Source organism: Chiloscyllium plagiosum, chromosome 25 (assembly GCF_004010195.1).
Source record: "Chiloscyllium plagiosum isolate BGI_BamShark_2017 chromosome 25, ASM401019v2, whole genome shotgun sequence".
Classification (NCBI taxonomy): Eukaryota; Metazoa; Chordata; class Chondrichthyes; order Orectolobiformes; family Hemiscylliidae; genus Chiloscyllium; species Chiloscyllium plagiosum.
Window position 1 is genome coordinate 42,014,072 of NC_057734.1, and position 12,702 is coordinate 42,026,773.

The 12,702-nt window shown below is 38.3% G+C and overlaps 1 protein-coding gene across 1 annotated transcript in view; it reads right to left on the bottom strand.

The window, feature by feature from the left end:
- Positions 1-12,702, bottom strand: part of cita (citron rho-interacting serine/threonine kinase a) — a 216,449-nt gene that overhangs the window by 54,849 nt on the left and 148,898 nt on the right. Inside the window, exons 27-30 of the mRNA XM_043715278.1 lie at positions 7,275-7,379; positions 6,649-6,789; positions 5,380-5,487; positions 4,699-4,861 (exon numbers count right to left, since the gene is read on the bottom strand). Of these exons, the coding sequence (XP_043571213.1) occupies positions 4,699-4,861; positions 5,380-5,487; positions 6,649-6,789; positions 7,275-7,379 (517 nt within the window). The remainder of the gene's footprint in view (positions 1-4,698; positions 4,862-5,379; positions 5,488-6,648; positions 6,790-7,274; positions 7,380-12,702) is intronic.

Genomic DNA, 12,702 nt, shown 5'->3' on the forward strand with positions numbered 1-12,702 from the left:
TCTCTCGAAACATTTTTGAAACCTTCAACTTTAAGGGTTCATAACTATTTCTAGAAGAATCTGAAATCTGGTTCAAAGATCTTCTATTACACTGCAACCAACAATTGGACTGTAATGACAGTAAATCAAAGGAACTGTGAGAATCCATTCTACCTTCTGCACCCAAATCCTTCACTTACAAATATGTTGTTTCACTTTTGCTTATTTTATCCCACTCGTAATAGTGCTGCAGAACTTTGCTGTCTTTATTGGTGTGTGAACGTGTGTGAACGTGAGATAAAGGAAAATACAGTTTAACCCTGCAAATGAACTTAAGTTGATAACTGGTTTTGCCACTTGTTCTAAGATTATACTTTTGTCTTTACTAAATGTACAAATTTTCAGTTAAACGAAGAAACCTGTGAAAGTATCTTTTGTTCTAGATAATAGTATCGAGGAGAAACAAATTTGACCATTTTGACGATTAAATAAAACATCCACACTTTAACATTCACGGCTCGTGGAGGATTCACAGCACTGTGGGTGGCACGGTGGCTCAGTGATTAGCACTGCTGCCTCAGAGCCAGGGACCTGGGTTCAATTCCAGCCTTGGGTGACTGTCCGTGTGGAGTTCGCATGTTCTCCTCGTATCGGTGTGGATTTCCACTGGGTGCTCCAGTTTTCTCTCAGTCCAAAGATGTGCAGGTTAGGTAGATTTGCCATGTTAAACTGCCCACGGTATCCACAGATGTGCAGGTTAGTTTCTTTTTTATATTAGATTCCCTACAGTATGGAAATAGGCCCTTCGGCCCAACAAGTCCACACCGACCCTCCGAATGGATTAGACACAGTAAATGCAGGGTTACAGGGATAGGGTGAGGGCTGGATCTGGGTGGAATGGTCTTCACAGCGTTCATGTGGACTCGACGGGCTGAATAGCCTTTTTCTGCACCGTAAGGGATCCTATGACTGGGGCTTGATTTTCCAATGCACTCCTCCTGCCAGAGTCATAACATAATCTTATACAATAGAATAGGGTGGTTTCAAGGTTTTCTTCATTTTAGATTCAATAATTTGATGTTATTACAAGGTGAAAAAGATTAAAAAGGTTGTTGCTATTGCAAATGTTGCGAAAATGCTAAAATTAGTTGCGCAGGATCCCCTTCAGCCACAAAAATGAGCCAAAACCTGCAGGATATATGGCCTGTAAGGATACTGGTCCAAAACAAAACCAATTGCTTTGTAATATATGCATTCTGTCATCATTCTAAAAACCACATAGCCAGCAAACTTTGCTTGAATTTACAGGTCGGAATTTACAGATGTTTATACTCCATTAGAACCTTTGCGTACTCTTCCCCATCTCACCCTATCGGGATATTCTACTCTTTTCTCCCTCAAGCTCTCTCTTATGCTATGCATCAATACTCAGTGTGGTAGCAAATCCCACATTCACACATGACAATCAACAGTATCATTTTTCCTATATTTTTAATTGGTTTCACAGTAACCATATTACATTTATGACCCTTAATAGACTCCTGCACAAGTAGAGAAATTTTCTCTACGTCTAATCTATCAAATCCCTTCCTTATCCATCAGGCCACTCTTCAGCCTGCTCTTTAAAGGAAGACAACAGATCCTATTTAGTTTTTCCTGATCACTATCATCTCAATTATGGTATTATAATTTTAAATCTTGACAGCATCTTCTCCAACAGCTTTTTTGCTAGATGGAGGCCAGAATTGTGCATAGTACTAAGCTCTCACTAAAGTGCTATACAACTTTAACAATTTGTTTGCTTTTCACTCTGTTCCTCTAACATAATTCTTTGAAAGTAGAGTTGCAGGTAAATAGGGTAGTGAAGAAAGCATTTGGCATGCACATCTTTATTGGTCAGTTCACTGAGTTTAGGAGTTAGGATATCATGTTGTGGCAGTACAGGATATGAGTGACACCACTTTTGGAATACTGCCTTCAATTCTGGTCTCCCTGCTACAGGAAGGATGTTGTGAAACTTGAAAGAGTTCAGAAAAGATTTTCAAGGATGCTGTCTGAACGGTGGGTTTGAGCTATGGGGAGACTGAATAAGCTGGGGCTACTTTCTTTGGAGTGTCAGAGGCTCAGAGGTGATATTTTCAAAGTGTATAAAATCATGAAGAGCATGGATAAGGTGAGTAGCCAAGGTATTTTTTTGGGTGGGGAGTCCAAAACTAGAGGGCATAGGTTAAGGTGGAAAAAAAAGGACCTGAGAGGCAATCTTTTCGCACAGAGAGTGGTGCAATATGGAACGAGCTGCCAGAGGACGTGATGGAGGAGTGTACAATTACGATATTTATAAGGCATCTGGAATGGGCTAGCTGGGCTAGATACATGGTCAGTGTGGACAAGTTGGACTGAAGGGTCTATCTCCCTGCTTTACAACTATGACTCGAACCGCAGTGCTTTGTTCATCATTTTACATATAAGTAACATCAGAAGTATAAGAACTCGGAGGGGTAGGCAATTCAGTGTCTTGAGCATGCTCTGCCAATTAATACAATAATGGCTGATCTCATCTTGGCTTCAACTCCACTTTCCTGCCTGCTCCCCATTACCCTTTTACCTATTACTAATTAAAAATTGTTTTTCCTTCTTAGATTTATTTTGTCCTGGCATCCACTGCACTCTGGGGTTGTGAATTCCAAAGCTTCATCCTCCAGTGCAAGAAATAACCCCTTCTCAACTACATTTTAAATTTGTCATCCCTTAGCCTACAATTATGACTTCTAGATTGTCCCACAAGGGGAAATATCCACTGTCTACTTTGTCTGCACCCTTTGACATTTGTACACCTTAATTAAATCTTTTCTCATTCATCTAAACTTCTTGCAAGTATAAACTGAAACTGCTGAATCTCTCCTCATAAAACAAACCCTTCAGCTCTAGAATGAGCGAATCTTCGCTGAACTGCCTCCAATATCCCTTCTCAAGTAGGGGAACAAAACTGTAAGCTGCAGCCCAGATGTGGTCTCAACCAATGCCTTGTACAGTTTCAACAATACTTCCCGAATTTTATAGTCTATTCCTTTAATAATAAATGCTAAAATTCTATTACCATTCTTATTACCTCCTGTACCTGTGACTAGCTTTCTGTGATTCACGCACAAAGACACCAGATCCCTCTGCACCAAAGCATTTTGAAGTTTATTTCCATTTAGATAATAAATTGCCTTTTAATTCTTCCAACCAGATGGATCACTTCACATTTATCCACATTAAATTCCATCTGGCAAATTTTGGTCCATTCACCTTATTTATCAATATCCATTTGTAAATTTCTTATTACATTCAACGTATTCTCCGACATATTTTAGTGCCATCTATAAAGCTGGCTACATTACATTCTACTTCTGGATCCAAGTCATTAACATAGATTGCAAATAATTGAGACCTGAGGACGGAATCCTGTGACACCCAACTAGTTACAGCTCATCAACCACAAAAAGAACCATTTATCCTGACTGTCTGCTTTCCTCTGCCAATCCTCTATCCAAGCTAAGATATTATCCCTAAGCTCATGTGATCTTACCTTGTTTATTAACCTTTCAACCGCCTTCTGGAAGCTATTTACATTTACAAGATCTCCATTATCTACTTTGTTTGTTATATCTTCAATGCACCCTAGCAAATTAGTTATACATGATTTAGGCTGTATAAAACCATGCTGACTCTGATGGAGTTTGCTTTCACTTTCCATTTCATTATATTATATGAGCATTTTTCCAATCCACTGAAACTTTTCCAGAATCCAGGGAATTTTGGATTATTATAACCAATGCATTCACTGTCCCTGCTGCCACATCCTTTAAGACCCTGGGATATAAGCTGTAAGGCTCTGGGGACTTGTTTACCTGTAATCACAATAGATTGCTTAGTCCTTTCTCCCTCCCCAAGTGATGGCAATTGCTTTAAGTTTCCCCCTTTTCTATAACCTTTGCATTACCTGTTACTATTAGGATGGTGTCTCCTCCTTGAAGCTGAGCCAAATCTTGGTTTAGTGTCTATACCATTTTTATGTTATGCATTATTAACTCGTCAATCACATCCTCTAAGGGACCAACATTCACTTTAGCTACTCTTTTCTACTTCATACACTTATAGAAATTTTTGCTAAGCAACCTGACAAACTATAGTAGACTGACACACAATGCCTTTCCAGTTTGAATAAAAGGAGATACCTGGAAACCTATATTAAAATAACTCTAACTTTTGGCACACTTCACATCATTATCAAATCATTAAGATTGGCTTGTTTTTGAAAACAAACAGCTGATAACATTTGAAGATTATTCCAAAGATTTCTTAGCTTTAAGAATGCCATCTTACACAGAGCTGAATCCAGACTTGTATTTACTTTTTATACTAACGGCAGGGTTTCTTTTTCTTACAGAGCTATAGAACTACCTTTCAGAATAAGAAATAGCAGTGAAAAGTACAAACAAATGTATTAATATTTGCAAGGCTCAGCTCTGCAATAAAGTTACCAACAAATGCATTTAATAAGCACACAAAAAAATAGAATTCCTTTCATCTTTGGGTTATTAAGCTGTTCTCCACATTTGCTCACGTTTTCTTAAATCCTAATGCTTGTTACCAGGTCTCATATCAGGCTGTTAATATGCAACTAAATCATTACATGAAACACAAGTTGGTTGTTGCCACCTCAAATGCTCTTACCTTCCTCCCGCACACATTTCAGCTCTACACGGATTTTCTGCAAGGCATCTTCTAGCTCCATGTTTCGACATCTCTCCTTATCTAAGGCTACTTTCAGGTCATTGTACTGCATGGGAATCTGGACAGGCAGAGAAGGGTCTTCACGCCGGCGCCCAAATAAACTCTGCTGACAAGAAACAAATGTAGTCTTTATTATCAAAATACTACAAATGCAGTATTTCTTAGCTATGCTAAGAAACTAAATTTTCACAACTCTATGAATTCATTGATGATTTAGGATAATTTACCTAATCAAATGCACCACCCAGAGTTCATGATCAGAAAAAAAGCAGAATCTCAGAAACTGCTTTATCATCGCCTCTCAGTCACAGGGGCTGTGCAATGGGATAACATATTTGAGTGAAAATAGTCCACTCTTTTAAGATCTTCCTGAAATACATCTAAATTTAGGCTAGCTGTAGTTTTACTCTCTCCACATAATATTGAAGAGTTCAGCATGTATCCTGTCAAACAAAATTAATTTTGTATCCAGACAAGTAAGCATTCAAGTAACCCAAACTGTATATATCAAGGTTAAGACAACAAAACCCAGCAGCTTACTCAATAAATTTTGAACCAGCATGATTGTGTAGGTGTTGTGAATGGAATTAAAATGTTGACTTTACATTGACATTTAACTACCTTTTTCTTTTTAATTGGTGGATCCATCTTTGATTGTAGGAAATCAATCAATTTAGACTGTTGTGTGATGGTACCTTCCAGCTTCACTCTATCATGGGAGAATACCATCTGTGGAGATAGAATGGCAGATATTGAATTTAAGCTTCTATTTTAACAAGTACTGTAAATTCTAGGCCTATTCATCAAGAACAAGTTTCTGCAGATCTCACTCCATATTACAAACAAGGTTATTCAATTAACTTCCTGCTGGATGACATGCAGATTTTGGCTCAAAAACGTCAGAGTTGATGATGCAACTACTCCTACAGGTGTATACACACTTTAGGACAGAAATGACAAACTGCAGATCTTTAAATTCCAAAATCACACTTAACAAGGTAATGATAACAGAACTAAAGTCTGGAAATGCTGAACAAACTCAGCAGATCTGGCAGCATCTGTTGAGAGAGTTAATGCTTCAAGTCAGACATGCTCTTCTTCAGAAGAGGTTTTGAACGAGTCATATCAACCTCAAACAATCTGTTTCTCTGTCTACAGATGCTGCCAGACCTACTGGGTTTCTCCAGTATTTTCCTTTTTTTTCCCAGATTACTTATTCCCCCATCCCAATCCCCACTATGCCACTGAAGAATACAGATCTGAATTCCATTGGTACCTGTGCACAGGAACATTATCGGATTGGTGGATTTGTAAATTAGAGCGCTGTGCCATCAGTGGCATACCTGCTGTTGCCACCTCTACCATTCTGTAGTTGTGCAAGATGTCGAGTGCATCACTCATAAATGACCCAATCAAGGCCCTTAAGTGGGCGTTTCAATCGTGTACATCCAACACGACCACTATCCCAAAGCTGAACAGAAGGACAAAGCCAAAATTGTGAAGTCTTATGTTCTTATTTTTAGCTACAAAGTAGTGTTGAGTAAATTATTATTATATTTTCATTAAACATTTTCAGTACAAGTTGCAGAAACAGGTGTGAAATCTCATTAATTTAATAAATTTATTTGACTAACCTTTTCCCAACAGGTGCTGGTGCACTATAGCAAATGCCAAGTTTATAAACTCAAGTGCAACTTAACCACTGGACATCAGAACTTAATCCTTTCAGTTATACTGATCTATGCTGAAGACCGCACTTCTGTGCTTTAGCTACTATATAGGACAAAGTCAATAGTTTCCACCTCTATTTGTTTTGAACTGCTTTTATGTGCCTTCTGTCAGTCACCACATACTAAGAGCGATCCAATTTTCTATTTCATTAACTCTCACCTGCATGTTTGCAATCTGGTATTCCAAATCACTCTGCTCAGTCTTCAATAGGTCAGCCTGGTCCAGGGCTTCCTGCAGTCCTTGAGTCAAGCGGAAGATATGTGTTTTATGCATATCTAGCTGCTGCTGCAGTTTAGTTTGCTAAGAAAAATGAAGAATCAGAAGTTTTGGAACATATGACAATATGCAGGGAGATGAAAGAACATTAACTAATCAAACCAAAACCAAATCTCAATCTGAGTCAAAGCCCAAAAGGTCTCTCAGTGTTAACAATTCTTGCAAATACAGAACTATCAAGGTGTTTTAATTTCTGCTCAGTAATAGGTATAGCAGACTAGATGCTATGTTCCATGAGTTATTAACAGAAGTAAAAATGCTCATCCTGTACTTTTAATTGGTGTGCTGCCATAGACACAGGCTGTACTGCCTTTAAAAGACACCCTTCTCCTTTAACCTTTCATACCAAATCTTATTTTGATACTCCATCAAAGTAGTAAAATTTCAGACGCAGCATAAAACAGCACAAATGTAATTCCCAGCATCCAAATAAATCAAGAATTTTACATAAGAAAAACATTTTATTGAGGAATAATCTGCTATTTTGAATGATCTGATATTTGCACTACCTCCTCAATCAGTCTGTGTTTCAGTTCTCGCTCAGTTTCTAATTTCTGCTGAAGGCCTCGTGCATTCATCTCCAGCATAGTGTGCTTTTTCTCCAGGTCACTCAGCTGTAAATGAGAATGGATTAAAAACCATTCAAGTGAAAAATATTGCATTTCTAATTAACAATATACTGCAATGATATTGTGCATTCAAGAAAGATAACTAATTCTATCATTAAAGCTAATTAACTTTCAAAGTAATTGCCAAATTAAGAACTATGTACTGATATATCATGTGGTCATTCTTTCTGAGGGGACAATGTCAGGTCCTGAGGGTTAAGGCAGGGTATTAGGTCCTAGGTAGGGTGGGAGGAATTATTTAGTTTGATGGCAGAGGATTGGCAAGTCTCAGGCAGAGAGGTGGTCTGGGGACAGTAATGGGTCTGCGAGATGTGGTGAGTTGATGGGGTCAGTTACACAGAAGTTAGATAGTCTAGGCTTTTAATTATCTAACTTTTGCTAGGTAGCAATTTGCTTAACTGCAATGGAACTCTCTAAATTCTCCAAGTTAAACAGATATGTTGAGGACTCCAGGCGTAAATTGGAATATGCAAATTTTCAGGTCTTTCCTTCAGAGTCTGATATGTTGGGAATTCCACAGGGTCCAAACACAAATCCCACATGTGATGCAGAAATAATGTTCCCCGCCCATTATTAACTAAACCTCAATGTTATCTAGGTCTTGCTGCATATAGACATGGGCTGCTTCAGCACCTATGGAGTTGGGAACATTGCTGAACGTTGTGCAGTCAGAATTTCTAACTGTATAATGGAGCGAAGATCCCTTATAAAGCAGCTGAAGGTGATTGCGTCTCAGATACTATCCCAAGGAACTCATCCAGTGACCAGATGGGACGGAGATAATTGACATCAAATAACATCTTCCTTTGACTCCAACAGGTGAAGAATTCTCTCTCGCTGATTCCTACTAACACCGGTTTTGGTCGAGCTCCTTGATGTCAAATGCTGTCTGGATGCCAATGGCAGTCTCTCTCACATCACTTCTGGGGTTCAGTTCTTTTGACCATATTTAGACCAAGGCTTTAACGAAATCAGAAGCTAGGTGATCCTAGCAAAACCCAAACTGAGCACTAATGAGCAGATTATTAGAGTATGTTTAATAGCACTCTCAAAATCCATCCAATCACTTGGTTGACAATTGACAGCAGACTGCTAGGGCAGTAACTGGCTGGATTGGATATATGTAAGCAATTTTCCTTATATAATGAAAAAGACATTTGATATGCTTGCCTTTATTGGTCAATGTATTGAGTATAGGAATTGGGAGGTCATATTGGGGCTGTACAGGACATTGGGTTAGGCCACTTTTGGAATACTGTGTGCAATTCTGGTCTCCCTGCTATAGGAAAGATGTTGTGAAACTTGAAAGGGTGCAGAAAAGATTTACAAGGATGTTGGAGGGTTTGAGTTATATGGAGAGGCTGAATAGACTGGGGCTATTTTCCCTGGAGTGTCAGAGACTAAAGGGTGACCTTATAGAGGTCTATAAAATCATGAGGGGCATGGATAGGATAAATGGACAAGGTCTTTTCTCCAGGGTGGGGGAGTCCAAAACTAGATAGGTTTAAGGTGAGAGGGGAAAGATTTAAAAGGGACCTAAGAGGGGGTGCGTGGATGGAGTGAGCTGCTAGAAGTAGTGGAGGAGGCTGGTACAATGAAAACATTCAAAAGGCATCTGGATGGGTATATTAATAGGAAGGGTTTAGAGGGATATGGGCCAAATGCTGGCAAATGGGACTAGATTTATTTCTGATATCTGGTTGGCATGGATGAGTTGAACCAAAGGGTCCTGTTTGAATGCTGTGCATCTCTATGACTCTGTTTTATGGCCAGGCAAGCTGGGTACCAAACATTTCAAAAGGTCCTGGCATGGGAAGTAAACCCAGATTTTCTGGCTCAGACATAGGAATGCTTCTACTGGGTGACAAGACCTCCTCTATGTAATTCTATGCAAATATTAAATGATGACATCTGATGTCTTTTCCTGCTCTATCTACATGCCCAGAAGAGGGAGCTACAATGCATTAGTGCTGTGAAGATGAAGTCAGTTACGTCCACAGTAAGCCACTCTTTATCATATGCTATTTAAATGGAATATTTAATAAATCTTTGTTCAAATTTCAAATAATTAATATGACTTTCAAAAAGCATTATATTGGAACATTCAACTTCCATGTTAAGTATCTTTCTACATTTTATTGTTTCACCATCATGTGCAACATTATGTTCTGCTTCCAATGTTAGATGCAGCATTTGTAGATAACTTGAAAGGGAAGAATATTGCAATTTAAGTTCAAGTGTGTATATATTAAAACAAGAGATATTAAAATCATTTGCACCAAATACCAATTACAAGTTGAAATGAGAGAATTTCTTTAAAATTTTATATAAAACCAACTAGGGAGGATGGCCAGAGGAACCAAGAAGAACATTCATATGTTTCTTAATCTCATTATGATTCATTGGTTTATGAGAATACAATCATTCCTACTAAATAAAAAACACTAAGTCTTAAATAGTATGGGAGAATGGGATGGCGTTTTTACAGGGGGCAGGATGGGAGGTGTAGTCCAGGTAGCTGTGGGAGTCAGTTGGTTCTCCCAATTCTCCCAATGCCCGAAACGTCGATTCTCCTGTTCCCTAGATGCTGCCTGACCTGCTGCGCTTTTCCAGCAACACATTTCCATCTCTGATCTCCAGCATCTGCAGACCTCACTTTCTCCTCAAAGAAGTAGTGGAGGAGGCTGGTACAATGAAAACATTCAAAAGGCATCTGGATGGTATATTAATAGGAAGGGTTTAGAGGGATATGGGCCAAATGCTGGCAAATGGGACTAGATTTATTTCTGATATCTGGTTGGCATGGATGAGTTGAACCAAAGGGTCCTGTTTGAATGCTGTGCATCTCTATGACTCTGTTTTATGGCCAGGCAAGCTGGGTACCAAACATTTCAAAAGGTCCTGGCATGGGAAGTAAACCCAGATTTTCTGGCTCAGACATAGGAATGCTTCTACTGGGTGACAAGACCTCCTCTATGTAATTCTATGCAAATATTAAATGATGACATCTGATGTCTTTTCCTGCTCTATCTACATGCCCAGAAGAGGGAGCTACAATGCATTAGTGCTGTGAAGATGAAGTCAGTTACGTCCACAGTAAGCCACTCTTTATCATATGCTATTTAAATGGAATATTTAATAAATCTTTGTTCAAATTTCAAATAATTAATATGACTTTCAAAAAGCATTATATTGGAACATTCAACTTCCATGTTAAGTATCTTTCTACATTTTATTGTTTCACCATCATGTGCAACATTATGTTCTGCTTCCAATGTTAGATGCAGCATTTGTAGATAACTTGAAAGGGAAGAATATTGCAATTTAAGTTCAAGTGTGTATATATTAAAACAAGAGATATTAAAATCATTTGCACCAAATACCAATTACAAGTTGAAATGAGAGAATTTCCTTAAAATTTTATATAAAACCAACTAGGGAGGATGGCCAGAGGAACCAAGAAGAACATTCATAGGTTTCTTAATCTCATTATGATTCATTGGTTTATGAGAATACAATCATTCCTACTAAATAAAAAACACTAAGTCTTAAATAGTATGTTAAGATAAAATCTACAATGTATTTAAAGCTCAAAATACTTTTCAAGAAGCTGACCACATCTTAGTGCATGAAAACATACTACAATAGTGCTGGTTGTTTTTTAATTCCTTAAGTGTTTGCATTTCTGACAGAACAACTTATGCAAATATGTAATGAAACACACTAATGTAATGAGTCAGTGACGAGGTGATGCTTCAGATCTTGAGCTTGACAGATTAATTTATTCAATTGTGAAATCTTATTTTCCTTAGAATAGTATCCTATTTCATATTATTGAATAGAATCTCTGTAATGCAAGACGAAAAATAGGTGTTACCAATGAGCTTGTTTGATAACTTAATCAATCTTTTCCTTCATATCAAGCCAGCACATTCACATGAACATGTATATTTGGACTACAACAAATCTTCCCCAAACTCCAACAGTATTCAAGGCGTCACTTTCTATTGTGAGATATTATTGTTAGGCTTATGATGTAAGTTATAGGACAGCTAGAAAATAATGAGACAACGCAAATTTCATTTAACCATTTTTTTTGTAGAGGGTATGCAAGTTTCTCTTTCAAAGGACAATGGAGGAAGTAATCAGCCTATTCACAACATTACACATGGCTGACAAATTTTCAGTGAAGAAACGGGGTGGGGGCAGAAAGAGGGCAGGGATAACGAAGAAAACTTCAATTCTTAATTTAAGTACCAAGTACCCAAATTTCTAATGTTGACCTAAATACTATCACAGCCCAGGTGGACTGCACATTGATATCAGCTAGAGCTCTGATCACGTCAACTAATATTTGAGAAAGAGACACTCGAGTAGCCAGAGAGAGATAGCTGTTGTGTAGGTAAAGGCAGAAATTTAGATGCTGCTCACACTACCAAATCTCTTTCAATATCTTGTGATGAAATCTATGTTTTGTTCTCATTTTGTTTCATCGGACATAAGTTGGATAGTTTCAAAGTCAAAATTTATTCAAGTGTGCATGGATCTTTTTAAAACAAAAAAAAAAGAGAGTTTTACTCCTGCAACAAGGCTATGTCCCTGCCTATCTGGCTTCTTCTCTATTATGTCTCTCTCCGTTCCCATTATCAGAGTTCTTGAAGTTCTGTCTTCTCTCCTACAAAACACCTGCTTCAGATCAAAGATTTTCTTCACTCATCCTCCAATCCTCTCAATCTTTCAGATGATACTGCTTTATTTCCAGTCAACACATATTCAATGCTCGCAAATTCCTGACTACTCAAAATAATGAAAACTTTGTTTCTGCCAAGTCTAACCAATAGTCAGCTCATTTCCTGCAAGTTAAGGCTGCTCTGAGTTCACTTACTGAGATACTTAGTCTTCAAGGAAGAGTGTGGTGCTGGAAAAGCGCAGCTGATCAGGCAGCATCCGAGGAGCAGGAGAATCAATGTTTCGAGCATAAGCTCTCCATCAGCTCCTCATCTTTCGACCATACTTACTCTTCCTTATCTCAGAATGAAACTCCAACATCGGCAAAGCTGACTCCAAAAGCCTGTGTGCACTTTCATCACAAACACAAAATCAACAGCACTTGAATAAGGGAGTTGCGTAACTCAAGGTTACTATATAAGAGCTCCTAGACCAGACAGAAAGGAAAAGCTTGTGGGCGGAGGTGACCCTCCTCTCACTCATCTTTACTTGAATTTATTGCATTGAGAAGTTACTGTCCTTCTCAATTTCATCTGAATGTTCTCAAGGGCTGTTGTGACACAGTGGTAGAGTCCCTATC